This window comes from Setaria italica, chromosome V (genome assembly GCF_000263155.2).
Source record: "Setaria italica strain Yugu1 chromosome V, Setaria_italica_v2.0, whole genome shotgun sequence".
Taxonomy (NCBI): Eukaryota; Viridiplantae; Streptophyta; class Magnoliopsida; order Poales; family Poaceae; genus Setaria; species Setaria italica.
The window spans coordinates 1,928,193-1,954,340 of record NC_028454.1 but is presented as its reverse complement, the minus strand read 5'-3'; the positions used below and the strand labels follow the sequence as shown (position 1 = coordinate 1,954,340).

At 47.1% G+C, this 26,148-nt stretch overlaps 4 protein-coding genes across 4 annotated transcripts; 1 reads left to right on the top strand and 3 right to left on the bottom strand.

Moving 5' to 3' along the window:
- Positions 1–1,761: 1,761 nt before the first annotated feature.
- Positions 1,762–6,001, bottom strand: LOC101760418 (probable inactive receptor kinase At4g23740). The gene is made up of 2 exons (XM_004967416.3): positions 4,337–6,001; positions 1,762–2,695 (listed from the first exon to the last, which is right to left on the bottom strand). The coding sequence occupies exons 1-2, from the start codon at positions 5,622–5,624 to the stop codon at positions 2,034–2,036; spliced, it is 1,950 nt and encodes a 649-aa protein (XP_004967473.1). The 5' UTR covers positions 5,625–6,001; the 3' UTR covers positions 1,762–2,033.
- Positions 6,002–12,213: 6,212 nt separating this feature from the next.
- LOC101760017 (G-type lectin S-receptor-like serine/threonine-protein kinase At2g19130) lies at positions 12,214–15,191 on the bottom strand. Its single transcript, XM_004967415.3, has one exon. It carries the CDS (start codon positions 14,802–14,804, stop codon positions 12,462–12,464), a length of 2,343 nt encoding a protein of 780 aa, XP_004967472.1. The 5' UTR covers positions 14,805–15,191; the 3' UTR covers positions 12,214–12,461.
- A 1,626-nt stretch (positions 15,192–16,817) lies between these two features.
- LOC101759613 (G-type lectin S-receptor-like serine/threonine-protein kinase At2g19130) lies at positions 16,818–19,759 on the bottom strand. The gene has a single exon (XM_004967414.3). It carries the CDS (start codon positions 19,467–19,469, stop codon positions 17,127–17,129), a length of 2,343 nt encoding a protein of 780 aa, XP_004967471.1. The 5' UTR covers positions 19,470–19,759; the 3' UTR covers positions 16,818–17,126.
- A 1,297-nt stretch (positions 19,760–21,056) lies between these two features.
- On the top strand, positions 21,057–22,718 carry LOC105914352 (G-type lectin S-receptor-like serine/threonine-protein kinase At2g19130). Its single transcript, XM_022827133.1, has one exon. It carries the CDS (start codon positions 21,393–21,395, stop codon positions 22,674–22,676), a length of 1,284 nt encoding a protein of 427 aa, XP_022682868.1. The 5' UTR covers positions 21,057–21,392; the 3' UTR covers positions 22,677–22,718.
- Positions 22,719–26,148: the final 3,430 nt, after the last annotated feature.

Here is a 26,148-nt window from a genome sequence, read left to right as displayed (position 1 = left end):
CCCCCCCCCCCCCCCCCCGCCGGCAGCAGCCCCCCGTCGCCGGCCGCAGGGTCCGCCGCCAGCCACCCGGAGACCCCCCCTCCCCCGCCGGTCGCAGGGCCCTGTCGCCGCAGGCCCCCGTCGCCAGCCGTAGCCCCCGGCTGCCGGCAGTAGGCCCCGTCGCCAGCCGCAGGACCCGTCGCCGGCCTTCGCGCCGCTCCGCCGAAGGCCCGCCGCCGGCATTCGCGCCCGTCCGCCGAAGCCCCTCCGCCGGCCGCCAGTTCGCCCCGCCGCTGAAGATCCCCCGCCGGCCTTCGCGCCCGTCCGCCGAAGCCCCTCCGCCGGCCGCCAGTTCGCCCGTCCGCCGAAGCCCCTACGCTGGTGAGCTGCTTGCTTGCTCCTGCGAGACGGCGGGAGCGCCGGGGCAAGGAAAAAAAGAGGAGAGAACGGTGTGTCGTGGTTGCCGGGCAGCCTTTCCGAGGAAGAAGGAGATGGCGATGGAGAGAATGACAAGTGGGACCTAAATTGGGGGTAACAATGGCAATCCACACTGAAGATTGATTATTTTGGAGCTGAGAGCACCCATCTAGCCAAACACCCCATTTTATTCTGGAGTTCTGGAGTGGAGCTGACTCCACCTGGAGTTCTGGAGTGGAGCAGCTCCGTCCAGAGCTGGAGCCATGCCAAACAGGGCCTAAAGGGAGGAGTACGGATCACAACGGCTAGGATCTATCATAACTCTCCCTTGCAACTTGCGAATGACATTTGGGTGGGATCCACATATGGAGTTAAAAAATCATGCAAAAATATGCGAATTAATATTTCGCAAACTATTTGCTGGTAGTGATGGGTTAAAATGCTAGATCCTTGAAGCCAATCCATGGGCTGCTAGTTTGGCCTTCTAAGGTAAATTAGACACATTATATATTAGGAGCTTAGGTGCGGCGGCTAAAATCTGGAGCAAGTTGGAGGTGGTGTGGCTACCTTATGAGCCCGTGGAGTTGAGCCATGTGAGTGTATATATATGGTGAAATTTTGATCTTGATCACTAGTTTTGTATTTTGATGTGGGTGCATATGCACCCCTTACATCTTATATTGTTCCTAAAGATGATGCAACTGGCTGGTTTGGGTATTGCTCTTGCAAATGGATGTGAGAAGACTAAAACAGTGGCAAATGTTATTAGTGCCAATAACGACGAAAATAGAGTTGCACAAGCTATCAAAAACATCTTTTTATTGTCATATATTGTGAAGATGTTCAGCTGCAGGACATTATGGGCTGCATTTTGCAGTTTGGTCAGATTCATCGGGTGGGCATCCAACCTCTAATCTGCATGCCGTGAAAATCGGACATCTGTCCGTGCTCTAGCGTATTTGCCTTAGTGTCTGAGCTTGTATGTTCTAGCTAGCATACTTTGCTTGATAGTCCGTCTCTGTGGTGGCCTGTCTCACCTTGAGTTATGCTGCTCATTTGATGGCTGGCTGGAAACCTAAACACCTAGTTGTGTGGTCAACGTACTAATCCATTTGATCATTTGATGCCAAATGCTAGAAGAACGAGAAGAGATGAGGTGAGAGCATATCTCTTTGCTTGCTGCCGGTTCTTGAGGTCTATAACTCTATATGGGTCAAAATTCAAAAACTGTGCTGCCTGGGCCACGAGAGAGCCCATGGGCCATAAATCGGACCCACAAAAATCAAATCAACATACCCACCCATTCCGCCCACACGTGCAACGGTGCAAGTGCATCAGATCGGATCTAGCAATGCAAACCGGAGCTGAAGAAGCAACGCAGCGGACACAGGAGCGAGCAATTTTTCATCCTTCGCTCAGTGACAATCAGCAGCGAGCAATTGCTGCATAATCGAACCAAGTCCACATGACATTCTGTTACAATTTCGTAACATTGATGGAATCTTAACACAAAAGAATGGTACAGCACCCGCCGGAGCACACAGGGATCGACCCCATCCGTGCTCCCTACCGTGCAACAACACAAGAACAACGAATACCATCCGCGAGGATCATCCAGCGAATGAACTTGAACTCACTCACTGTGCTGCGGATGATGAGCTCTCCGCCCTGGTCTGGGCGGCGGCTTCCACGGCCGGGGTGGACGCCTCCGTCGACGGCCGCGTCCCGGTGTCGCCCCGCCGCACCTCCTCGATCGTCCTCACCACGTCCGCCATCCTGGGCCGCCGCTCCGGGGTCCTCGACACGCACGCCATGGCGATCTGGAGCATCTCCACCATCTCCTCCTCGATGTTGGGGTACCGCAGCAGCTCGCCGTCAAACACCTCGGCGGTCCACTCCTCCCGGACGACGGACTGCACCCACCTCACCAGGTGGACGAACTCGTTGCCGCCGCCGGTTATCTGGACAGGCGACTTCCCCGTGAGGAGCTCGAGGATGAAGACGCCGAAGCTGTACACGTCTGAAGCCTGTGATGCTTTCCTCGTGTCGGTGACCTCTGGCGCGCAGTAGCCTAGAGAACGGGACCTTGCGGTGATTGGGTTCATCAGTTGTGCCAAGCCGAGGTCTGAGATGCAGCCGAAGTCGTGCCTGTTGATGAACACATTGGAGGCCTTGATGTTGCCGTGAACAAATTTCCCATTGTTCTCCGTGTGAATGTGTGCGATTCCTCTTGCTGCTCCCAGGGCAATCTTTAATCTGGTTTCCCAGTCCAATGGCGTTCTGTCCTCTCCCCTCTTCCCTGAAAATGCGAAAAAATGAGAAGAACTATGAGATGCATGTTGCTTTAATCATGTGAAGCGTTTATACTTTAAGCATCAGATAACAAACTAACATGGTAGATTGAAGTATAATTGATGTCTGTTTTCTGGATAACATCATACTCCATATGGCCTAAATACTTATAATCAAGTATTCCTACAGTTTAAGTTCCTACTGTTAGCTGCAGTGCTCCATCATGATACAGATACACAACTAACATGGTTGCAAATTGTTCATCCATAGTACTCCATAGGATATCTAACGGTGGTCCTCCTCTGGTCCAGATTCTGACACTGAAATGGAGGAATGGGCCATGATAGTGAACAGAACACCAACGCTAACTAATTGAAGGATTTTACCAATTAAACTTGAAAAGATTTACTTTTTAGTAGGCGAAAACACTCAACTACTGCCTACTTCTTAATGCATCCGTCATCCAATTTTCTTCCACAGTTGCCCGCTACCACTTATAGCTCCATCTTTTTTTTTCGCTAGTAAATTATCGACGGCGTATTTCGCCAGTTACAAACTAATTAACCACACAGTTTGTTATTCGAATTCCATGTCATCTTGTGATTGAAGTACACATACACTTCATCAACAAGATTTCACGGTCCACTTAACCTCATGGGATGAGGTAGGAAACAGATTGTCTTGGTGCTAAGATGGCACTGATGTGACCAGAGTTGACCACCACGCACCAAGCATGCCATGTGAACTTGAATTGAAACGGATTAAAGTTTGAAGAAAAATTGCGAGTGAAGACAGCTAAGCACTATGCACCAAACAGCTAGATCTAAATGAACACAGGAAATTAGTATAGGATAGCAAGTCACTAAACCAGAATTAAGGAAGAAATCAGCACCATGTGTTACTTTTGGTTGGTGAACCAAAGCGCGGAACACTAAAGTTCATCTTTTCCTTAGAATAGTAGAGTCAAAAATAGCATGTTCAGCAAGAGGGAAAATTCTGTTCATCCCACTACCAACACAAAGCTGAGGAAATCATTCCCATTCATTGCCAATGTAATGCCACATGATGAAAATTTTTGTCAAAGCAGAAAAAGGGGGTTGATATTGACTGATACGATAAAAAGAGAGAAAACACAGGGAGGAGTTATTTTCAAATATATCGGTCAAAAGGCCTCAAGTGCTACGGTCAGAAAATTAAAATGTGGACCTAGACAATAAACAGAGCACAAACAAGGACCTATCCAACATTTTCTAGCCTTTTGATCCTGTATTGCCTTTACCGTTAACCCCCAAATCCTAATTGTCCATCCTAGCCTGCATCTGATAAAGTCAACCAAACTTTGTTACACTAAACAATCAGTTAGCTTATCGAACCATTAACCCCTTCCCAAACAACAAGCAACACCGCATCTCCAGCTCACCACAATCACTCCACATTACAAATCTTCTTCCTTTTTAAATTGTTTGCAACATCTCCTAACACATTTCTTAAGTGCCACTTCTCTGTCGCAATCATAGTATCATCATTGCTACAGTTCTAGCACACAAACAAACGGTGGCAGTTATCAAGCAAATTGCAGCATCCAAATTGAGCACTGAAACTATGAAAGTTACACAAGAGAAGGTGAGGCTGGGAGCAAGCACCATACCATGAAGCATGTTGGATACGCTTCCCCTGCTGTAGTAATCGTACACGAGCAGCTTCTCGTCCTTGGAGTAGTAGTAAGCACGGAGCTCGACGACGTTGTCATGCCGAATCCGGCCGACCAGCTCCATCTGCTGCTCGAACTCGCGGCGGCCGGCATTGACCTCCTTGAGCCTCTTGACGACGACCGTGGTGGCATCCTCGAGCACCGCCCGGTACGCCGTCCCGAACGCGCCCTTCCCGAGGACCTCGGCAGAAGCGCGGAGCAGGTCCTCTAGGTCGAACGCCAGCGACGGGCCCTCGAAGAACACCATCCGGTTGCCGTCCCCGGCCTTGCCAATGACGGCCTTGGACTCGGGCGACTCCCTCCCCATCTTGTCCCCGCCCTTCCCAGACACCGCACCGCCGCCCATCTCCTCGCCGCCGTCCCGGTTGCAGAACGCGATGAGGGACACCGCGACGACGGCGAACACGAGGACGCAGCCGCCGACGGCGATGGCGAGGATGGCCGCCTCGCTGAGCCGCACCCGCCTCTTAGTGGAAGGCGGGGCCAGCGTTGAGGGCGGCAGGAGCGCCGGCGGCGGCACCGGCGCCGCCGGGCGCGTGACGTTGTTGCCCGCGAACGCGGCGTCGGCGAACCTGAGGAGGGAGCCGGGCAAGGGGCCGTCAAGGTGGTTGTTTGAGAGGTTGAGGAACTGTAGCGCTGGGAGGCCGAGGTCCGGGACGCGGCCGGCGAGCGAGTTGTTGGAGAGGTTGAGCGCGACGAGGTGGGTGAGGTTGGAGAGCGCGCCGGGGAGTCCCCCCTCGAAGCGGTTGTAGGAGAGGTCGAGCACCTGGAGGTTCTGCAGCGCGGCGAGCCCCGCGGGGAGCGCGCCGGAGAAGGCGTTGCGCTGGAGGTGGAGCCCGGTGAGCGCGGGGAGGCTGAGGAGGTCCGTCGGGAACCGGCCGGAGAGGTTGTTGGCGCGGAGGCTGAGCAGCTGCAGCGCGTCGAGGCGGCCGAGGGTGCCGGAGGGGACGGCGCCGGAGAGGCCCAGCCCCGGGAGGTGCAGCGCCACGACGCGGGTGGCGTCGGCGCTGCAGGTGACTCCCGTCCAGCCGGGGCCTGCGCAGGCGAGCGGGGTGGTGGGCCAGTTGATGCGCGCGCGGGCGGCGCCGCCGCGGCCCACCCCCGCGAGGAAGGCGAGCAGCGCCGCCTTGTCGGCGTCGGGCTCGGCCGACGCGAGGCGGAGGCAGAGGATGCAGCAGAGCAGGAGCGCCGCCGCCGCCACGCGGAGCGGCGGGCGCCGCGGCATGGTGTGCTGCCGCCGGCGGTGGCGGTGGGGGCGGACGGTTTCGTTGGATCTGAAGTGGAGCGAGGAGCAGCACGGTACGGAACGGGAGGGGAGGCGAGACGCGTGAGTGAGTGAGGGGGGAGCAGAGGAGCCGTGAAGGGGGGGAGGGAGGAGGAGGTGCCTAGGTGGTGGCTGGCTGGCTGCTCAGCTGCGGTAGACTGGTAGCTTGGCGTCGTGGGGAAGCGTGCGCGAGCGCTGGAGGCGGGGGAGGGAGAGATGGCGTGGGTTGCCGGGTGGTGTGCAGTGAGCGGCGCTCCCGGCTGGGGCGCCGTGTTTTTGCTGGATTTGTGGGGGAGATGCAACGCTGCTGCATGTGACCCTCAGCTGGAGTGGTGGGCGGCAATAGAATTTCTGAGCATTTCTTGTCTGCCATTCCTCTTCTGTAGTTGAGATTCCTGGCAACCATCGCCGCCTCGGCTGTGGCAAGCAAGGTCGTTTGGTGATCCGATCCGGTAATCTTTGCATTTATTTTAATACAAGCCATGTGATGATGTGACTAGCAAAAACAAGCTTCAGGCCATGTTTAGTTACTTCCAACTCCCAACTTTGACACTATGCAAAAAGAAGATTCCCCATCACATCAAACTTGCGGTACATGCATGGAGTACTAAATGTAGATGAAATTAAAAACTAATTGCACAGTTTTGTTGTACTTTGCGAGACGAATCTTTTGAGCCTAATTAGTCAATATTTGGACAATAATTCACAAATACAAACGAAACGCTACAGTGTGCTACAGTGCTGTAACAGTAATTTGGCACCTCCCAAATTCCCCAACTAAACACGGCCTCACTTCCGTGGTGGAAGATGGAACGCAAGACAAGACAGCGCGGTAGCAGGGTTATTAGCACAAACTAACAAAAAGTTGTTACCTCTGACCAGCAACTAGTAAAACTCAGAAACAAAACTGCTCCCATCAGCATCGGCGACCAGACCAACGGGGAGCAGCAGTAGAAACGAGCCATCTTCGGATTAGGTCGGCGGGAAGAAGAAAGAAAGGGATGTGAATCCAGCACGCACGGCAAAGGAAAAAGACGGCAGCGGTGTGGGCGATTGATGATTGCGTCCATCCATCCACAGCTGAGGTGAGCTGCCCGCTTGACTTGGCTTTCACTTTTCCTTTTTGCCAGCGCCAGTCAAATTTTCGTTTGTTTGAACATCCCAAGCCCGCAAGCCAAGCCAAGCCAAGACACCCGGGGGCGAAGACGAGCTGACCAGCTGCAGTGTGAATCATGAGTAGCATAAACGGCACTGTAGTAGCTTGCTTGCTTGGAGCTAACAAAAAGGCAGCACGACGCTGGTTAGGAGTGATCTCTTCCGGGGTTCAAACTAACACTGCAACTAAAAAGACGGCTACGCACCGTACCTTCACTAATCGCCTAACAGTGATGGGTGCACCTCGTTAATTATGAAGCCGATTTGGCAGTAATCCACAGGACATTCCAGCACTACCAATTTGGCGCCGCTCTGCACCACCACCTGCTACCCATACGTACCAATACCATACAGCTGACGGAAGCATATTATAAGTAGATGTAATGTACGATCTGAAGCTGACATTTATAACGGAATTATTGATGCAGGCTGGCAGGGCATGGCAGGAACCCCCCGTGGTACACGCGTACACATACGTGCATTGCCCAAGAATACAGGTGGTACGTTCAGCTGGGATACACGATTACAGGAGTACCGACGCGACGCCATGCGGCTACTGTTGAGCGTCTTTTTATCCATAATGGCGCGTGTGTCCTACGCACCGGTCCCGTGCTCCCCCTGTGGTCCGTGCTTTCAGTGTATAGCCCGTACATGTACGCTGCTACGCGCGTTCCGGGGACATGTTCTGGTCCAGAGCTGCACCTGGGCATTGCCTTTTACGTCTCGTTGCTTGGTAACAAGACGTGCAGGGATATGGACCACCTGTATCTTGAATCGTAGGCACATGCGTATGTATGCATACGTACAGTGCCACCGAACGGGGTGTGGTATCTTGTTGTAACCTCTTTTTATGCATATACCGTGTACACAGGAGTAGATTGGCGGGCATTCTATTTTTGGGTTCGCCCATGCACGCACAAAAGGTGTTACTTCTGGACGGGCTAGCTCAGTTCTACTCTAGTGCTAAACTTTAACAGTATCATATAGGAGGTTCGGATGCTAATTAGGAGGATTAAACATGAGCTAATTATAAAACTAATTGCAGAACTCCTGTGCTAATTTGTGAGACGAATCTATTAAACCTAATTAATCCATCATTAGCAAATGATTATTGTAGTACCACATTATCAAATTACAAACTAATTAGGCTTAATAGATTCATCTCGTGAATTAGACTCCATCTATGCAATTAGTTTTATAATTAACCTATATTTATATCAAACATCCGATGTGATAGGTGCTTTAACTTTAGCTGGGCTATCAAACGGGCCTATTTCCTTTTCCCTCTTTTGTTCTTTTCGAAGAGCAGAGTAATGCAATGATGGATTTTGGTGGGTTAGAGTAGCATGCCAACACCCGCAGATTCAAATGGTGAGTCGTGTCGTCCTGGTCGCTGGTCCTGTCACGTGTCACTTTTGTTTGGAGTTGAGCTGGGGGACTGGCATGGCATTTCCCTTTCACCATGGAGCGTCCATCAGCATTCAGCAACCATTGGCTATCTAGTGACAATGCAATCATGCATGCTAGACCAGTAGACCATCTATCTTCTCGGTCACAGTTGGGAGCTGACTGCACTGGCGACGCTATTGCAGAGTATTGCGAAGCATTGGACCTGTCTGCACTTGGACCCGTCGAGGACAAGCATTGGACCTGTCTGCCTGTGCTGTGAGAGCGCGACGTGAGGAAAAAGGCCAGGCGATCATCATGGTCATGGATGGGGCCGAAACGCGCTTTGTCATCTCTCGCCCGTGATCGCAACGCCAGTGTGTGACTGCCATTTCATTTCATATCATTTTGGGTGATGCGGTGCCTGCGGACGAAACAGCACGCAATTGCGTCGCTGCTGCTGATCCGCTGCAGAAATCCGCCCGGATATTTTCATCCTGGCCTTCGTCAGTGTACGTATAATACAGATCTCAACGAATATTGCACTAAACCATAAACCGTGAAAGCTCAAGGAACCCACACATTGGCATTTGCATAGCGCGTATGTATTTAGAGGGTCTTTGGATACTAGGTGCTAAACTTTAGTCGTGTCACATCGGATATTCTAATTAGGACTAAACATAAGCTAATTATAAAACTAATTGCAGAACCCCTGTGCTAATTTGCAAGATGAATCTATTAAGTTTAATTAATCCATCATTAGCAAATGGTTACTGTAGCACCACATTATCAAATCATGGACTATCTGTGCAATTACTTTTGTAATTAGCTTATGTTTAATACTCCTAATTAGCATCAAACATCCGATGTAACAGGTGCTAAAAGTATCAAACAGGACCTTGGTTCCAAACACCACCGGAAGAAATGTGCTTCTGCATAGTTTCGTGACAGGGTGACCTTTTTTATTTATTTTCTTTAGAATTGAACAATGTCATAACGCAGTTCAGTACCAAACAAATGCTAGGAAAAAATATATAAAACTCCATGTAGCAGTTCCAAATGCCTAGCTGAACTACCAAGTAGGCCCAGCATGAAGATGAAAATATGGCAAGCAGCACATGAGAAATTTACATGGTGCTAACAGTGTTTCCTGGAACCTGGCCCTTCTGCAGAATATATGCCACTGTCATCATAGTCCATGAGGCACTGAAACGAAGCTGGAATCTCACTTTCTTAGCAGTCCTTCTCCCCGAAATTATCTCAAAGAGCACGATGCCGAAACTGTAGACATCTACTTTGTAAGTTACAGCCTGCCCAGATAGGATTATCAGCCAGACTCAAATTATGCAACTTGAACGGCCAAATCTTGCACCCAGAACTATAGGAGTATGCAGCGCAATAGCAGTTGCTCAGGCAAGCTGATTTGCATTCATCACTACTTGCTGCAGGCTCATCCCGTCCATAGTCAGGGAGTCTCTGCAGATGGTCCACCAAAACAAATGAGTCAGTGGTATCACCATTTTCACACTTAAGCAACCACTCGTGAAACGGCCCAGCTCCCATTCATCTGCAAGTGCCGGTCTGAAACCGTCAATGCACTTGCATTCTTCGGCTTGAGTGCAAACACCAAAAGCGCCACAGATAAATGGACTAATATTGCAGCTGGAGGGAAAGCTCCATAGAGGTTGCCAAGCACCTCAAAAAACTCATCTGTCCCATGTCCAGTTTTAACAACTCAATATCGTTGGGCCTTTTGGGAACATTCAGTTGTACAGAACTAACATTTTGGTAGGCAACCATCCAGTCCGGAAAGGACCCATATGAGGCACCGCCAACGTGAATGGCAAATCCCCTCTTCCTGCTTTTGTCAATCTCCAGAGTACAATTATAAGGAGGATAGTTGTACATTTGCGCCATTGCGTAAGCTCCAGTGGTTGCCCCAGGTAGCTTTGCATCACTCGGACCACGTAGGTGATCAAAACTCTGCCACATGACCACGGAAGGATTCATCTCATCTCTTACTACAAAATTACCTGTGTCAAGAAGAATCGCAACAGACGCAACTGATCCATTTCTTTCAGAGTCCGAGGGCCAGATAACAGAATCAGAGCCCCGTTCCCCAATATATAGCTTGCCTGCAAGGAAACACAATGTTGAACTGTTGCTGGAATACCTACCATATCCCACCAAGAACTCTGGACCTTGTGTCATGCTCTTGTAACGTATGCCCCAACCCCAGCAGTAGTACTGCTCACTGTGATAAAATGTTTGAGCAAACAGTCCCAGCTCAAATGTACCACTCTTTGATGTTAATGTTTCGGTTGCCGAAATACACTGACCAGAAAGAAGGGTGTCCTTCACAGGAGCAGCTAGGCTACCTGCAAATAGTAGGACGATGAAGAGTAATATTGTTGGAAAGTTGGAAGACACTGGATGCCTGTGCTTCATCATCATCTTCATGGGAAAGCATCGTCGACGGGTCAGAGCAGAAACAAGGATAATAAGGAACTAAAGAAGCGATAAATTTGAAGCTGCTGGATTGAAAGTAACTGGGATACATACCCCAGGTAGGAAAATTTCATCCTTCGCCATGTTCCCTTGGAGGTGGAACCACTGCATTTCAGTTGTGCTTGTTGCACTCCATTTCTGTTCTAGGAATTGAAACGAGAGCCTTCCAGTCTAACCAGAACAATCTTTCCGAAAGCAACTCTAAGCATACTCATCAAACTTGTACTCGGACCACAGAACTACAGAAGCACACCTGTCGACTCTAGCTCTGTCTAGTTAGGCACCTGTCTTGGCCTTGTCCAACCTATCTTTACGTGTGACGGTGTGAGACTTGGTCCACTTGGCTAGCCGCATTTGCTGATGATTGACATGTTCCCTTGGAGGTGGAACCACTGCATTTCAGTTGTGCTTGTTGCAGAGCTGTGAATTAATGGTGACGACTACTGCAGCTGTCCGGCTTTTACAACATCAGCAGCTATTCGTCAATTGGCCAATGGTAGTGCCGCAGATCATCTAGATGAGTACTTGAAGATTGGTGACACTACTGCATTACAGGTGTTGAAGATGTTTGCCGAAAGTGTTATTGCTGTTTTTGGTGAGCAATATTTGAGGCGCCCCACCGTGGCAGATATTGAGCGTTTGCTCAAAGTTAGTGAGAGCTGAGGTTTTACAGGCATGTTTGCGAGCATTTTGACTGCATGAATTGGCACTGGGAAAGATGTCCCAATGCATGGAAGGGCCAATTCACTTGGGGTGATCAAAAAGTCCCAACATTAATTCTGGAGGCCGTGGCTTCGCATGATCTTTGGATACGGCATGCATGCTTTGGTGTTGCTGGTGCTAACAATGATATCAACGTTCTTAAGCAATCGACACTATTTATCAAAGAACTAAAGGGGCAAGCTCCTCGAGTGCAATATATGGTCAACGGAAATTGTGAAGCGACCAGCTCGTCTATATGACCGAGGAGTTCTTGAGAAAATTGTGCTAGCTTGCATCACACTTCACAATATGATAGTTGAAGATGAAAAGATTGAGGACATTGAAGAAAATCTTGATTTGAACGAGCCTCCAAGTACATTGATTGTTGAAGAACCGGAATTCTCCCTTGAAGAATGCGCTACATTCGAAAGAGTGCTAGACAAGAATGAAGATATTGAAGATCATTCAGCTCATTTCCAGCTTAAGAAGGACTTGATTGAGCATATTTGGCAAAAGTATGGACAGCGATAAACTTAGCTAAAGCATGACATATGAATTCTATATTATATATGCCGTCTACTACCATATGATGTATGGAAATTAAAGTGAATTAAACTATCTTTGCGTCGCCTATTTTATTTGCTAATGCCATATTTATATATGCCATGTATCGTATGAATATTGAAATGAATGCAACTATATTTCAATTCAAAGAGATGTCACGTTCGTTCATTCATGCGTCATTTGTATCTAGTATTTGAAAAGAATAGAAAAGTGCTACATAATTCATATGGAGCAATAGATCACAACATAATCAATTAAGTTAATGGTATGACTAGCTTTGAAAACAGTGAAGTGAAACCAAGCATTGTAGGGCTTGTTTCATTAACAGTGTCATTCCACATTGGGTGACATGGCAGTCTTAGAAACTGTGAAATGAAACTCAGCACTGTGAATGGCCTAATCTCCACTCTGAATACCAACATTAACTTCTATCAGTGCATGTAGGTTGTCGTCCTAACAAATTTCCCCACTATAACTAAAACTTTATCCTTCGTCAGAATATATACAGCTGTTCTCACCCTCCATAAGGTTCTCAAAGGAAGATGGAATTGGAGGAATTTCAGTGTTCACAACGCCTTCCAGCATGCGAACAACTTGCCCTATTGATGGCCTGTCGTCCTTCTCGTCCTGGATGCACCAACAGGCAACTCTGCAGGTGATGTCAAGCTCCTTAACATTAGCATTCCCTTCGAGCCTACTATCCAGTAAGCACAACACATTCCCTTCATTCACTTGAGCGGCTGCATAAAGAGGGAAATACCGATGATTTCCGGATTTCAATCTCTTTGTAGTCCTTCTCCCTGAGACTATTTCGAGAAGCACGATGCCGAAGCTATAAACATCTGCCTTTTTAGTGATAGGCTGTCCAGATATCCACTCTGGCGCGAGGTATCCCATGGTTCCCCGGAAGGTGGTCAATGCAGAGTTGAATTCATGCCCAAGAAGCTTTGCCATGCCAAAGTCTGAGATTTTTGCGCAGAATTCCTCATCAAGTAGTATGTTTTCAGGCTTGATATCACAATGTATGATGCAGTCCTCACATTCTTCATGAAGATAGACTAGGCCCTTTGCAATACCTAGTGCGATTTGGTAGCGAAGATCCCAATTCAGAAGACTAGAACTTTCTGAAAAGAGATGTGAATCCAAAGAACCATTAGGCATACACTCATAGACCAGCAACCTCATATCCCCTTTGACACAAAATCCCAGAAGACGGACGAGGTTAGTGTGTTTGATCACTCCAACTGTCTGCACTTCAGCTCTGAATTGCTTATCTGCGTGCCCATGGCCTTTGAGACTCTTCACAGCAATAACTGTTGATCCGGGTCCTGGCATTGTTCCCCTGAAAACACTACCAAAACCTCCCTCGCCAAGTTTATCAGAGAAATTCCTTGTAGCTCTCTTAATTTGCCCATAAGAGTAGAAAACAAGAGAACCCTCTACTTCAAACTTTCTGCAAGTAAATAGATCTCTCCTGTATCTCCATAGAAGTGCCAGTATCAATATCATAGAAGCCAATGCTATAAATCCTGCCACAGACAATAAAATTGCTCTTTTGTGGAGACCATTTTTGGCCGGGAGCTTGGAACCCCAACGAACATAAACCTTGCTGTATGGAGGTCTAGAAGCAAAACTCACGTTGTACAGCTTATCGTACCATAGATTGCATCCGGAGTCATACACATACGCAACACAGTAACAATTGCTCAAGCAGGCTTGTTTACAATCTTCACCACTTTCTGCTAAATCATTCTGGGAGTAATAAGGGATTCCCTGCAGCTTGTCTATCAGGATAAACGAGTCACCATGTTCAGTCTGGCCATTCGTCTCACAGCTCAATGGAAGAGATCTTGAGCAACCAGTGACAAAGGATCCAAGCCCCCACTCAACTGGATATCTAGGCTCAAATCCATCGAGGCAAGTGCATTTGCCGTTGCTCGTGCAAACACCAAAACTACCACAGAAGAAGCCGCTGGATTTGCAATCTGAAGGGAAGGTCCAACGAGCCACCCAACCACTTCTGTTTGCTGCTGCAGAATCCTCTGACCACCGCTTCAAGCTGACTTGTCCAAGATGGAGCTGCAAGAATTCAGTCACATTTGGGTTTGGACGATTCAGCACCAGTGAGCTGCCGTTGTCTTGAGATGTCACCATCCAATCTGGGAAGGTCCCCAGACTATCGAGCCCATCGGTGGTGAGCACGAACCCGTTCCTCCTGCTTTGATCGACGCTGATGCTGCCGTTGTTGGGGTAATGCTCGTACGTCATGGAGATGTTGCTTCCGGTGTCCCTGTCGAACCCGAGCCTCGCGCCGGGTAGCAGCGAGTCGCCGGGGTAATCGAGGCTCTGCCACAAGATCCGAAAGGAGTTGGCCCGATCCATCACCACGAGGTTGCCGTTGTCAAGGAGCACCGCGGCGGCGGCGGGCGGCGAGGGGCCGACCGCGACCCCACTCGAACACCAGAGGCTAGCCCCGGCCTCCTTGATGCACAGGCTGCCGCCGAAGACCTCGAGCGCCGAGGCGGAAAGGTCCGTGATTGGGACCCTGTTCCCGACCCAGAAGTTGGGGCTGGTGCTCGGCATCTTCTTGAATCGGACGCCAAGGAAGAAATGGATGTTGTCGCCCGGGGAGAAGAAGCCCAGCTCGAACTCGCCATTCTTGGAGACCAGCGTCTCGTTCCCGGAGATGCCCTCGCCGGGGAGGATGGTGTCTCCGGCGAAGGCAGCGACGGCGAAGAATGCGCAACCAAGCAGGAAAAGAGGGAAGGTGGGCAGAGCGCGCTCGCGAGGCCGGAACAGCGGGCAGACGCGCTTCACCGCCCCCATTGGCGAGCGTCACTGCTAACTAGCAGGGGAACGAACAAGGCATGGAAGAAATCAGCAATGTGTGGCCTGGTACAGCTGCACAACGCGACGCAAGCTGAGAACAAGATGAACCAGCGATGTGAAGCAGATTGAGGTGCTACTCGTGCTTGCGGGTAGCTCCAGCAAGCAACTATACTATTATTTGGTGGAGAAAAGTCAGTGGACAGAAAACATGGAAAATGTCTGCAAACCAGATGTGGTGACTATTTATTTATTTATTTATGTTTATTGGGTAGGCATCGACCAAACTGTTCGAAAGCTATAAAAGTCTTACAAGTTGAGAAACAAGTAGTAGCAGCCTTTTTTTTAAAAAATAATACAGAGCAGATACGAAGAACTTGGACGAAGACAAACCAGTCAAAAAGACCATGCAATGATTCCTTCGATGCAAGCAACCGAATGTCTGAACCCACTTCTTTTGCCCCTTTTCTTCGTCGGACCCGGGATGGATTCCACTTCCCATGGGCTTCTTCTCGTATATAGACGGGCATGGGATGATGGATGGATAGCTAGCTCGCTTGCTTGTTGTGGTAAGTTAAGGGGGGCGTTTTCTTCCACTATCTTATTTTTAGCACGTGTCATATCGAATGTTTAGATACTAATTAGGAGTATTAAACGTAGACTATTTACAAAACCAATTACATAAGTGGAATCTAAATGGCGAGACGAATCTATTAATCGCGACATGGCCTGCATCACGGCATGGAGCTGTTACAGTAAAGGACTCTGAGCACGAGGCTGCCGTTGATCACAGCCTACAAACTCAAGCTCCGCCAATGATTACACTGCAAATTAATAGATGTTAAAGATGTTAAAAGATACTAATATGATTACACTGCAAATAATTAGCCTAATTTATTGAATACTTAGCACCCCTACTATTGGCTCAAGCTTCGCCAATGATTCCACCATAAGGATAATTATGCGCTATGCTAGGTTTATCTAGATCAAACTTCTCCAGCTTTGATCAAGTTTATAGTAAAATATGGTAATTTTCATATTACGAAATAAATACACAATCTCCACCTTTGATCAAGTTTATAGTAAAATATGGTAATTTTCATATTACGAAATAAATACACAATCAATACATATTTTATGATAGATTTAATGAAACTAATTTGATGTTGCACATGTTGGTATTTTTTATAATTTTAATTAAAGTTAAATAAATTTGACCTAGATAAAGCTAAAATGCCTACAAATTTAGAACGGAGGGTGTAATTAGTAATATCTCAGCTAGATAACCCTACTAGGAATAAGGTCAACGTGGTAATGTAAACTATGGTTTTGAATCACCAGCTTATGAGCTTCATTCTCATAGGCCGTTTGCATGCTTTTGCGTTTGAAATTAACTCCCTAGGTTGTCTACCTTAACTAGAGCAAAATCAGGCGTCCGGTTGATTTTGAAAACATAATGAGTAACATTCGAAAAAGAAGGACCTAGTTAACCCAACAAAACTGAATATCGTAAAACTTAAACTTGAAAAATTGGGATCTGCCGATGTTGTGAAAAACCAATTTTCCCTTTAAACTTCTATCGATGCCATCTAAACCTCTCTTTTTTTACGAACTCTTGGAGCATGGTTCACAAATCACAACACATTAGCTGCCCATGCAAAAGAAGACACTGCCACAAGCACAAGTTCCGAAGGCACGTGTTTCACATTTCATTGCGATCGAACCCGATCATCACTTACAGGCATAAATAACCGAGTTCCCATAGTGGCTGCCCATGCAAACAGTTTCTCTGACAAAAGGGCAAAAACCTGATACTGAAACTGAATATTGTTACCAGATGAGCATTGGCATATAGATTACTTTGGGGACATACATGGAATCCCTGTATCCAACCCCGTGCAGATAATGATATGGCCAATATTGCTGTTCGAATCTAAAGCAGTACTGTTGACAATATTGAGTTTTCCATGATGCTGGCCTAATTGCACGATAACGTTCTATAATTACCTTAACTCATAGAATCACGCCTCTCATTTACATTTGGATTATCCGCACTTCTGAATAATACTATAGCAGGGTGACAAGTGACAGCAGGACAAGAATTTCCAGCTTCCCATTGCATTTCCTGGTATAGACATACAATCCCTACAAACTGATTCATAATGAGCTGGACGGATATGCTATCAATATCTAGTAGGTCAAGAAAGAAATTAGTTTACTGCTCTAGCAACAGAAAAACGATTAAACTTGAAGTAAGCTTGGAGCATGTGTGTTGTTTGCCTTGAATGCACCCTACACATTATCCCCACTCTAACTAAAACTTTATCCTTCGTCAGAATATATACAGCTGTTCTCGCCCTCCATAAGGTTCTGAAAGGAAGATGGAATTGGAGGAATTTCAGTGTTCACGACGCCTTCCAACATGCGAACAACTTGCCCCATTGATGGCCTGTCGTTCTCCTCGTCCTGGATACACCAACAGGCAACTCTGCAGGTGATGTCAAGCTCCTTGACATTAGCATTCCCTTCCAACCTACTATCCAGTAAGCACAACACATTTCCTTCATTCACTTGAGCAGCTGCATAAAGAGGAAAATATCGATGACTTCCGGATTTCAATCTCTTTGTAGTCCTTCTCCCTGAAACTATTTCGAGAAGCACAATACCGAAGCTATAAACATCTGTCTTTTTAGTGATAGGCTGTCCAGATATCCACTCTGGCGCTAGGTATCCCATGGTTCCTCGGATGGTGGTCAATGCAGAGTTGAATTCACGTCCAAGAAGCTTGGCCATGCCAAAATCTGAGATTTTAGCGCAGAATTCCTCATCAAGTAGTATGTTTTCAGGTTTGATATCACAATGTATGATGCAGTCCTCACACCCTTCATGAAGATAGGCTAGGCCCTTGGCAATACCTAGTGCAATTTGGTAGCGAAGATCCCAATTCAGAAAACTAGATCGTTCCGAAAAGAGGTGTGAATCCAAAGAACCATTAGGCATATACTCATAGACCAGCAATCTCATGTCCCCTTTAACACAAAATCCGAGAAGACGGACAAGATTAGTGTGTTTGATCACTCCGACTGTCTGCACTTCTGCTCTGAATTGCTTATCTGCGTGCCCGCGGCCATTGAGACTCTTCACAGCAACAACGGTTGATCCTGGTCCTGGCATTGTTCCCCTGAAAACAATACCAAAACCTCCCTCGCCAAGTTTATCAGCGAAATTCCTTGTAGCTTTCTTGATTTGCCCATAAGAGTAGAAAACAAGAGAACCCTCTACTTCAAACTTTCTGCAAGTAAATAAATCTCTCCTGTATCTCCATAGAAGTGCCAGTATCAATATCACAGAAGCCAATGCTATAAATCCTGCCACAGGCAATAAAATTGCTCTTTTGAGGAGACCATTTTTGGCCCGGAGCTTGGAACCCCAACGAACATAAACCTTGCTGTATGGAGGTCTAGAAGCAAAACTCACGTTGTACAGCTTATCGTACCATAGCTTGCATCCGGAGTCATAAACATACGCAACACAGTAACATTTGCTGAAGCAGGCTTGTTTACAATCCCCATCACTTTCTGCTAAATCATTCTGAGGGTTATAGGGGAGCCCCTGCAGCTTGTCCATCAGGATAAACGAGTCATCTTGTTCAGTCCGACCATTCGCCTCGCAGCTCAGTGGAAGAGATCTCGAGCAACCGGTGACAAAGTATCCAAGCCCCCACTCAACTGGATATGAAGGCTCAAATCCATCGAGGCAATTGCATCTGCCATTGCTCTTGCAAGCACCAAAATTACCACAGAAGAAGCCGCTGGATTTGCAATCTGAAGGGAAGGTCCAACGAGCCACCCAACCACTGCCATTTGCTGCTGCAGAATCCTCTGACCACCGCATCAAGCTGACTTGTCCCAGATGGAACTGCAAGAATTCGGTCACGTTTGGTCCTGGACGATTCAGCACCAGTGATCTGCCATTATCTTGAGATGTCACCATCCAATCCGGGAAGGTCCCCAGACTATCGAGCCCATCGGTGGTGAGCACGAACCCGTTCCTCCTGCTCTGATCGACGCTGATGCTGCCATCGTGCGGGTAATCCATGTACGTCATGGAGACGTTGCTCCCGGTGTCCCTGTCCAACCCGAGCCTCGCGCCGGGTAGCAGCGAGTCGCCGGGGCAATCGAAGCTCTGCCACAAGATCCGGGAGGAGTTCGCCCGATCCCTCACCACAAGGTTGCCGGTGTCAAGGAGCACCGCGGCGGCGGCGGGCGGCGGGGGCCCGTCCGCCGCCACGCTCGAACACCAGAGGCTAGCCCCGGCCTCCTTGATGCACAGGCTGCCGCCGAAGACCTCCAGCGCCGCGGCGGAGAGGTCGGTGATCGGGACCCTGTTCCCGACCCAGAACGTGGGGCTGGTGCTCGGCATCTTCTTGAATCGAACGCCCAGGAAGCGTTGGATGCCGGCGCCCGGGGCGAAGAAGCCCAGCTCGAACTCGCCGTTCTTGGAAACCAGCGTCTGGTTCCCGGAGATGCCCTCGCCGGGGACGATGGTGTCGCCGGCGAAGGCAGCGAGGGCCAAGAATGCGCCACCAAGCAGGACAAGGAGGAAGGTGGGCGGCGCGGGCTCGCGGGGACGGGATAGCGAGCAGACGCGCTTCGCCGCCTCCATTGGCGAGCGTCACTTGTACGGGAACGAAAACGGCATGGAAAAAATCATTGCACAACTGCACAGGGCGACACAAGCTAAGAACAAGATGAATAAGCGGTGTGGAGCAGATTGAGATGAGCTGAGTGTACTAAACATACGATGTAATCTGAACTAAAAATTAGTCTACAGATCCAAACACCTAAGATTCTTCTACTAAACGTGGACCCCGATTCGTCCCCGAAGAATGTCGTGTCACGATAGGATCCATATGCACTGGTGCCTACCAGGTTGGACCTGAGAAAGTAGACGCTGGCGACGGGTACTCTTGAGTCTCGACTGTTGACCAGATCTCTTCCTGGTTTCCATATATCTAGGCCGCATCGTCCCACTAAGGGGGTGTTTGGATACGAGGTGTTAAACTTTAACAGTGTCACATCGAATGTTCGGATGCTAATTAGGAGAACTAAATATGAGCTAATTATAAAACTAATTGCAGAACCCTATGCTAATTCACGAGACGAATCTATTAAGCCTAATTAATCCATCATTAGCAAATGGTTACTGTAGCACCACATTGTCAAATCATGTACTAATTAGGCTTAATAGATTCGTATCGCGAATTACACTTCATCTGTGCAATTAGTTTTGTAATTAGTCTATATTTAATACTCCTAATTAGCATTCAAACATCCGATGTGACAGGTGTTAAACTTTAACACTAGTGAGCCAAACAGCGCTTGCGGGTGTCTGCGGTCCACGGCGGCGAAGTGCGCGGTCCGAGTCGAGGAGCCGAGGAGGGCGCTGTATGTTTGAGGCGCGGATCGACGAGGAGCAGGATCTAGAGCTGTTGGAGCGGGTTGAGAGCACTACCAAAGTGGCATGAAGTAGAGATACCCTGAAATGGTGAAGGCAAACAACTGGAGGTCCTTGTTCTCATCTTCCTTCGTTTTACTATTTCCACCCTTGATCAACCTTGTATATTCCTGCTGCAAATTCGCATACGCATCAGACACCCTCCTTCCAGGACAATTCCTAGATGCAAACCACAGCCTCGTCTCAAAAAACGGTGCCTTCAAGTTGGGTTTTGCCTGCTCCGTTCATGAAGATGATTATAATTCATGTTGCGGTTTGGGTATCTGGTTTGCTAAACCATCATCTTGTAATCGTGAATATTTTCCTGTTTGGCAACCTGGGCAGTATGCTTGTGAAGGTACTACCCTCTCACTCACAGAGAATGGCGTGCTAAATCTAACCGCATCCTATGGCGACTATTGGTACTCATCCAACATGTGGAATACTTCTGTGAACGCTGCTGCAGTGCTTCTTGACAACGGAAATCTTGTAATAAGAGACCAAGCAAACAATTCCATGGTGATTTGGCAGAGTTTTGATAGCCCGACGAATGTACTGCTCTCTGGAGGACTCCTGGGATTAAGTAAAATCACCTGCATGAACATCACCCTTTACAGTTATTCTGATTATGTTTTTGCCGAATATACTCTGTCACTGGATGCAACTAGGAGGCGAGGTTTTATTATCCAGCGTACTTATGATGGTCTTATGTTTACTGGTACTTTTCCTAGATGGATGGATATTCGTGAAGATGGACACTATGCGCTAACATTCAATGATGCACGTACTTACATACAATTAAATAGCTCTGGATTTGTGACATTTTATAAACAAGGGGAATGCGATACTGTATTATGGTCCGCTCCAGATACATTATGCGACTATGACTCATATTGTGGACCTTACGGTCTCTGCACAAGGTCGGGCTCTTGTATATGCCCTGTTGGTTTTGATCCACCATATACCCAAGAATGGAATATTGCAGGTTGTTCAAGAAAGGAACCTCTGAATTGTGAAAAAAGCATTGTTGCACGTCCAGAAGTGACATTTTATCCAATACATGGCATTCATAGATATCCTCAGCATGCTTTCATGCTGAACGTTTCAGACATGAGTGAGTGTGAATCCTCTTGCTTAAGGGACTGTACTTGTTCTGCCTTTGCTTACAATACAAGTTGCTTGCTGTGGTTTTCGGACCTGCGGAATACATTAGTGCTTGACTCTGGTCCAAATGGCAACCATATGTACATACGTATAGCAACCAAACAACAATCAGGTCCTAGGACTGTTCCTCTAGTTTCTTTCTGGAAAAGACTAGTTTTTGGATCGATGCTAGCCCTTGTTGTTATTGGTCTGATTCTCTTGTGGAGATGCAGAAGAAAGCTTTTCAGGGCTAGAACGGTGGTTGACAATGGAAGCCTTGTGGTATTCTCGTTTGTACAGATCAAGAACTGTACCAAAAATTTCTCTGAAAAACTTGGAGAAGGAGGCTTTGGCTGCGTTTTTAAAGGGATGCTGCCAGGTTGCACTGCTGTGGCTGTGAAGAAGCTAAAAGGCCTTAGACAGGAAGACAAGCAATTTCGAGCAGAGGTGCAGACCATAGGTATGATTCAGCACATCAATATTGTCCGTCTGCTTGGGTTTTGCGCTGAAGACAGTAGAAGGTTCCTGGTGTATGAATATATGGCAAATGGTTCTTTGAGTAACCACCTGTTTTCCAAGAGATCCTCTAAGTTAAGCTGGGAGCTGCGGTACTCGATTGCTCTTGGAATTGCAGGAGGCCTGGCTTATCTGCACGAGGGATGCAGGGACTGTATTGTACACTGTGACATGAAGCCAGATAATATACTTCTTGACGCAGAACTCTGTCCCAAAATTGCAGATTTTGGCATGGCAAAGCTTCTTTGTCGAGATTTCAGCAGGGCACTGACAACAATGCGAGGGACCATCGGATACCTTGCACCGGAGTGGATCTCAGGGCTACCAATCACACATAAGGCTGATGTTTACAGCTACGGAATGGTGCTTCTAGAAATCATTGCAGGGCGAAGAAATTCGGAGAAGATTAAGGAAGGAAAGTTTACTTACTTTCCAATATATGCTGCAGTTAAGGTGAATGAAGGTGATGTTATGTGCCTGTTGGACAGTAGTCTGGAGGGCAACGCTGAAGTGGGGCAGCTGAACAGAACCTGTAGAGTCGCCTGTTGGTGCATTCAGGATGCTGAAGACCACAGGCCAATGATGGGGCAAGTTGTTCGCATGCTAGAGGGTGTCATGGATGTCGAGGTCCCTCCGGTTCCCAGGTCACTGCAAAACTATGTGGGAATTGAGGATTCCATCTCTGAAGATTTGAACATTTCGATTAGTCCAATGTGAACATTTTCTTCTTTGTATTTCTGAACTCCGTGGAACACATTTGGCGTACACTAGAGTCTTAAGAAATTGTGTTCACTCTATGCTTGTTTAAGGTTCTCTGGATGCATTTATGTAAACTCTGTCATTAGTTGGTAAAACAGAGGTGGGACACGTATTAGGCCTGTTTGGTTCCACGAGACTAAAATTTAGTCCTGTCACATCGAATATTTAGATACTAATTAGAAGTGTTAAATATAGGTTAATTAACTAATTGCATAAATGAAGGCTAATTCGCGATATGAATCTATTAAGCCTAATTAGTCCATGATTTAACTATATGTTGCTACAGTAAATATGTGCTAATCATGGATTAATTAGGTTTAATAGATTCATCTCGCGAATTAGCTATGGTTTATGCAATTAGTTTTATAATTAGTTTTCATGTTTAGTCCTTCTAATCGGTACCCAAACCTCCGATGTGACGCGAACTAAAAATTAGTCCATGGATCCAAACACCCTTTTACTCTTATCGGAGCCCGAAATTGGCAGCAAGCTGATCAGGCTGGGACCAACTGGTCAGATCAGTTCCTCAAGGCGATCTGACCAGTCCTGTGTCTTGTAGCCAGTCTAGCAAGACCAACCGGTTGACCGGTTTAGCTAGGCGGTCTAACCGGTCCAATCCTAGTCTGAGTAGATCTGAGGAATCCTTGTAGATTAAGATTTGTAAAAAGATTTTCTAGCGAGCAAGACCTCACTTTTATCTCCAAACCCTAATCTTTTCCACCTCTTTGCTTTCCTCTTTCGTCTTCACGGCGGCTGAGGAGGTTCTGAGTGGCCTGCCGATCTCAGAGCAACCCTAGGCGCATCATCCATAACGGGATCCCTCCTGGGATGGTGATCTTAGACTTTCGTGTTGCTCCTGTGCAAATCGGTCTGACCGGCTTCCCTGACCGGTTTGATCGGTCGGTCTGACCGGTTTAGCTAGGTGGTCTAACTGGTTCAACCGAGTAAATCTAAGAAATCCTTGTAGATTAAGATTTGTAAAAATGATTTCACCGCCGGATCTCCTGCCTCGCGCAGTCACGGTGTCGCTTCTCTTTGACTCCCTGAAGATAAAAGGGCACGGGCGAAGAGATTGGCACTCAACTAGCCATTGCCGCGATGGGGTTTTTCTCCCTTCATAAAAAGGGGAGTATTGTTTTGTGCAGCAGCAGAGAAAGAGATGGGCAGGCTCTTTTGGCAACCAGTTTGGCGATTTGTCACTACCACTCACATGCTTTGCAATATTAGTAAAAAAATGCAACTTTTGCTGGTTTGGGCAAATGGTATTAACGAAGTTTGGTGTGATAGTGATGAATCAGTCATGTTAAACTTTATGCCAACAAAAGTGGAGGCAAGTGGATTAGTGCCTAAATGCGTGCCCAGATTTCTTACCGCACCTAGCAATAACTAAGTACTATCATATACTTCCTTCTCTTTTGACGTACCTATTTCACCTTGGCACAATGAACAAGCAGAATGAACCTGCTTAGGCTAGTCCCAACCCTACACCTCAGCTGATTTTTATAACATTAAATATGGTGCCATGTAGACAAAAAACTAGCGTGGCAAGAGAGTTAACGAGAAGAGATGTAAAAAGATGGAGAAATCAGATCTCATGTAAGACATGGTTTGACAAGATCTCCAACGAAGAATAAGAGAGAGGAGAGAGGAGAGAAAACAAGAAATCATGGGTTGGGGTGTAGTTCTAGAACTGATGTCTTGATGATTTGACAAGATTGACACTACTTATGAACACCGAGGTTGGGACTGGCACCTCGGTATCGATGTTATTATATACTCCCTCCATTCTATTTTGTTAGTACTATTTCCTCATGGCATAATGGCCGAGGAAAACAATTCTACCTATCATCCATTTAATCATGCCATTAACTAGTCCTCGTAAACAAGCGATTCATTAAAACCTAGACTTCTCGATTCCCATGTAGCCAATCTCAATAGGAAGAATGAAGAGTCACGTATCAGGTTCGAGACAACTATAAAATGGATGGATAGTTGGATTGAAATAAATCAGGCCCGAGACAACCATGAAATGGATGGATAGTTGGACTGAAATAAGACTATCAAAAAAGAATTTTTTAATTTAGAAATATGCCTATCAAAAGTGAACGGAGGGAGTATATACACCAATTATTTTTCTAGATGAGGTATTCTGCACGGGAATTAACAGTCATATGTCTCGAACCCGAGACTGTAACTATCAAAAGAGAAAATTTTAGTTTTGCAAATAAACCGGAGGGAGTATAATCATATCATTTAATACATGAGAAATGTATGCAAACCAGACCCAGAAACAAACAGCTGGAACAGCATTTAAAACTGATGTGGTAACAGCGTCTGTATTCGAAGCGGTAGCACCATCTCTTGACAGGCTGATGCGCGCTTGCAACTGATGTGGTAACTTCTAGTGTCTGCATCTATCGCTAATTTTTTTAGATTAAGATTTATCGCCAATGTAATTTTGCATTCTGCAAATCTCCTCTTCCGAACCCCAAACATGCTGTAGCAAACTATGATTGGCCATCCGATGGCCTGTGATCAATGGAAGTTTCAGGCGGGGAGCCTTTGCCCCCCGGTTGGCTGCCAAAAAAAAAAAGTGGTGGCTATTTATTTATTTATTTTTATTGGGTAGGCATTGACCAAACTATTCTAAAGGTACAAAAGTCTTACAAGTTGAGAAACACGTAGCAGCTTTTTAATAAAAAAGAAAAATACAGAGCAGATATGAAGAACTTTGGACAAAGACAAACCAGTCAAAAGACCATGCTTGATTCCATCCATGAAAGCAACTGAAATCCCGCTTGGTCCTTTTTCTTTGTTGGGCCTGGGATGGATTCCATTCCCGTGGGCTTTCTCTCGTATGGGCCTCAGATGGATAGTGTTGGGGCTAAATCAATGTACTTCACTGGCCCAACATAATCTTGGGCTGAACTATTGTAGGGCAAACAAGGCCCTTGTGCAAGGAGGGCCACGAGGCCTCGTCTCCATGGGCCCGCCTTCATCGTTTGTTCCGGATTTTTCTTTTGTCAAAACCAGTGAAAGAAATAAAAAAAATCAGTGATAACGTGTAAAAAAGAACAGTCATGGTAATTTCACTTCTTGCTTCAAAAACGCAAATAGTTCGTGCCATAGTTCTAAACATGCCATGTCACACTAATGTGAATCTTGCTTTTCAATTTCTATTGTATTATGTCTCTCTAATCTTCTCTGTTACCCATTTTTTTGTGCCAGTGATTCCCTTGCCCTCAGAAAAGATGAATTAAAGTGAACCCATAAAGACAAACAGTCAACCTGAATGTAGTAGCAGGCGATACCTGTTTCAGGTTGATTTGATGTTCCCCATGCCGTACTCCTGAGCTCAACAGTAGTTAGCTTGGAGCCGTCCTGTCCGAGCTTCAATTAGTAGAGATCACAGAGCATGCTTGCTTCGCTC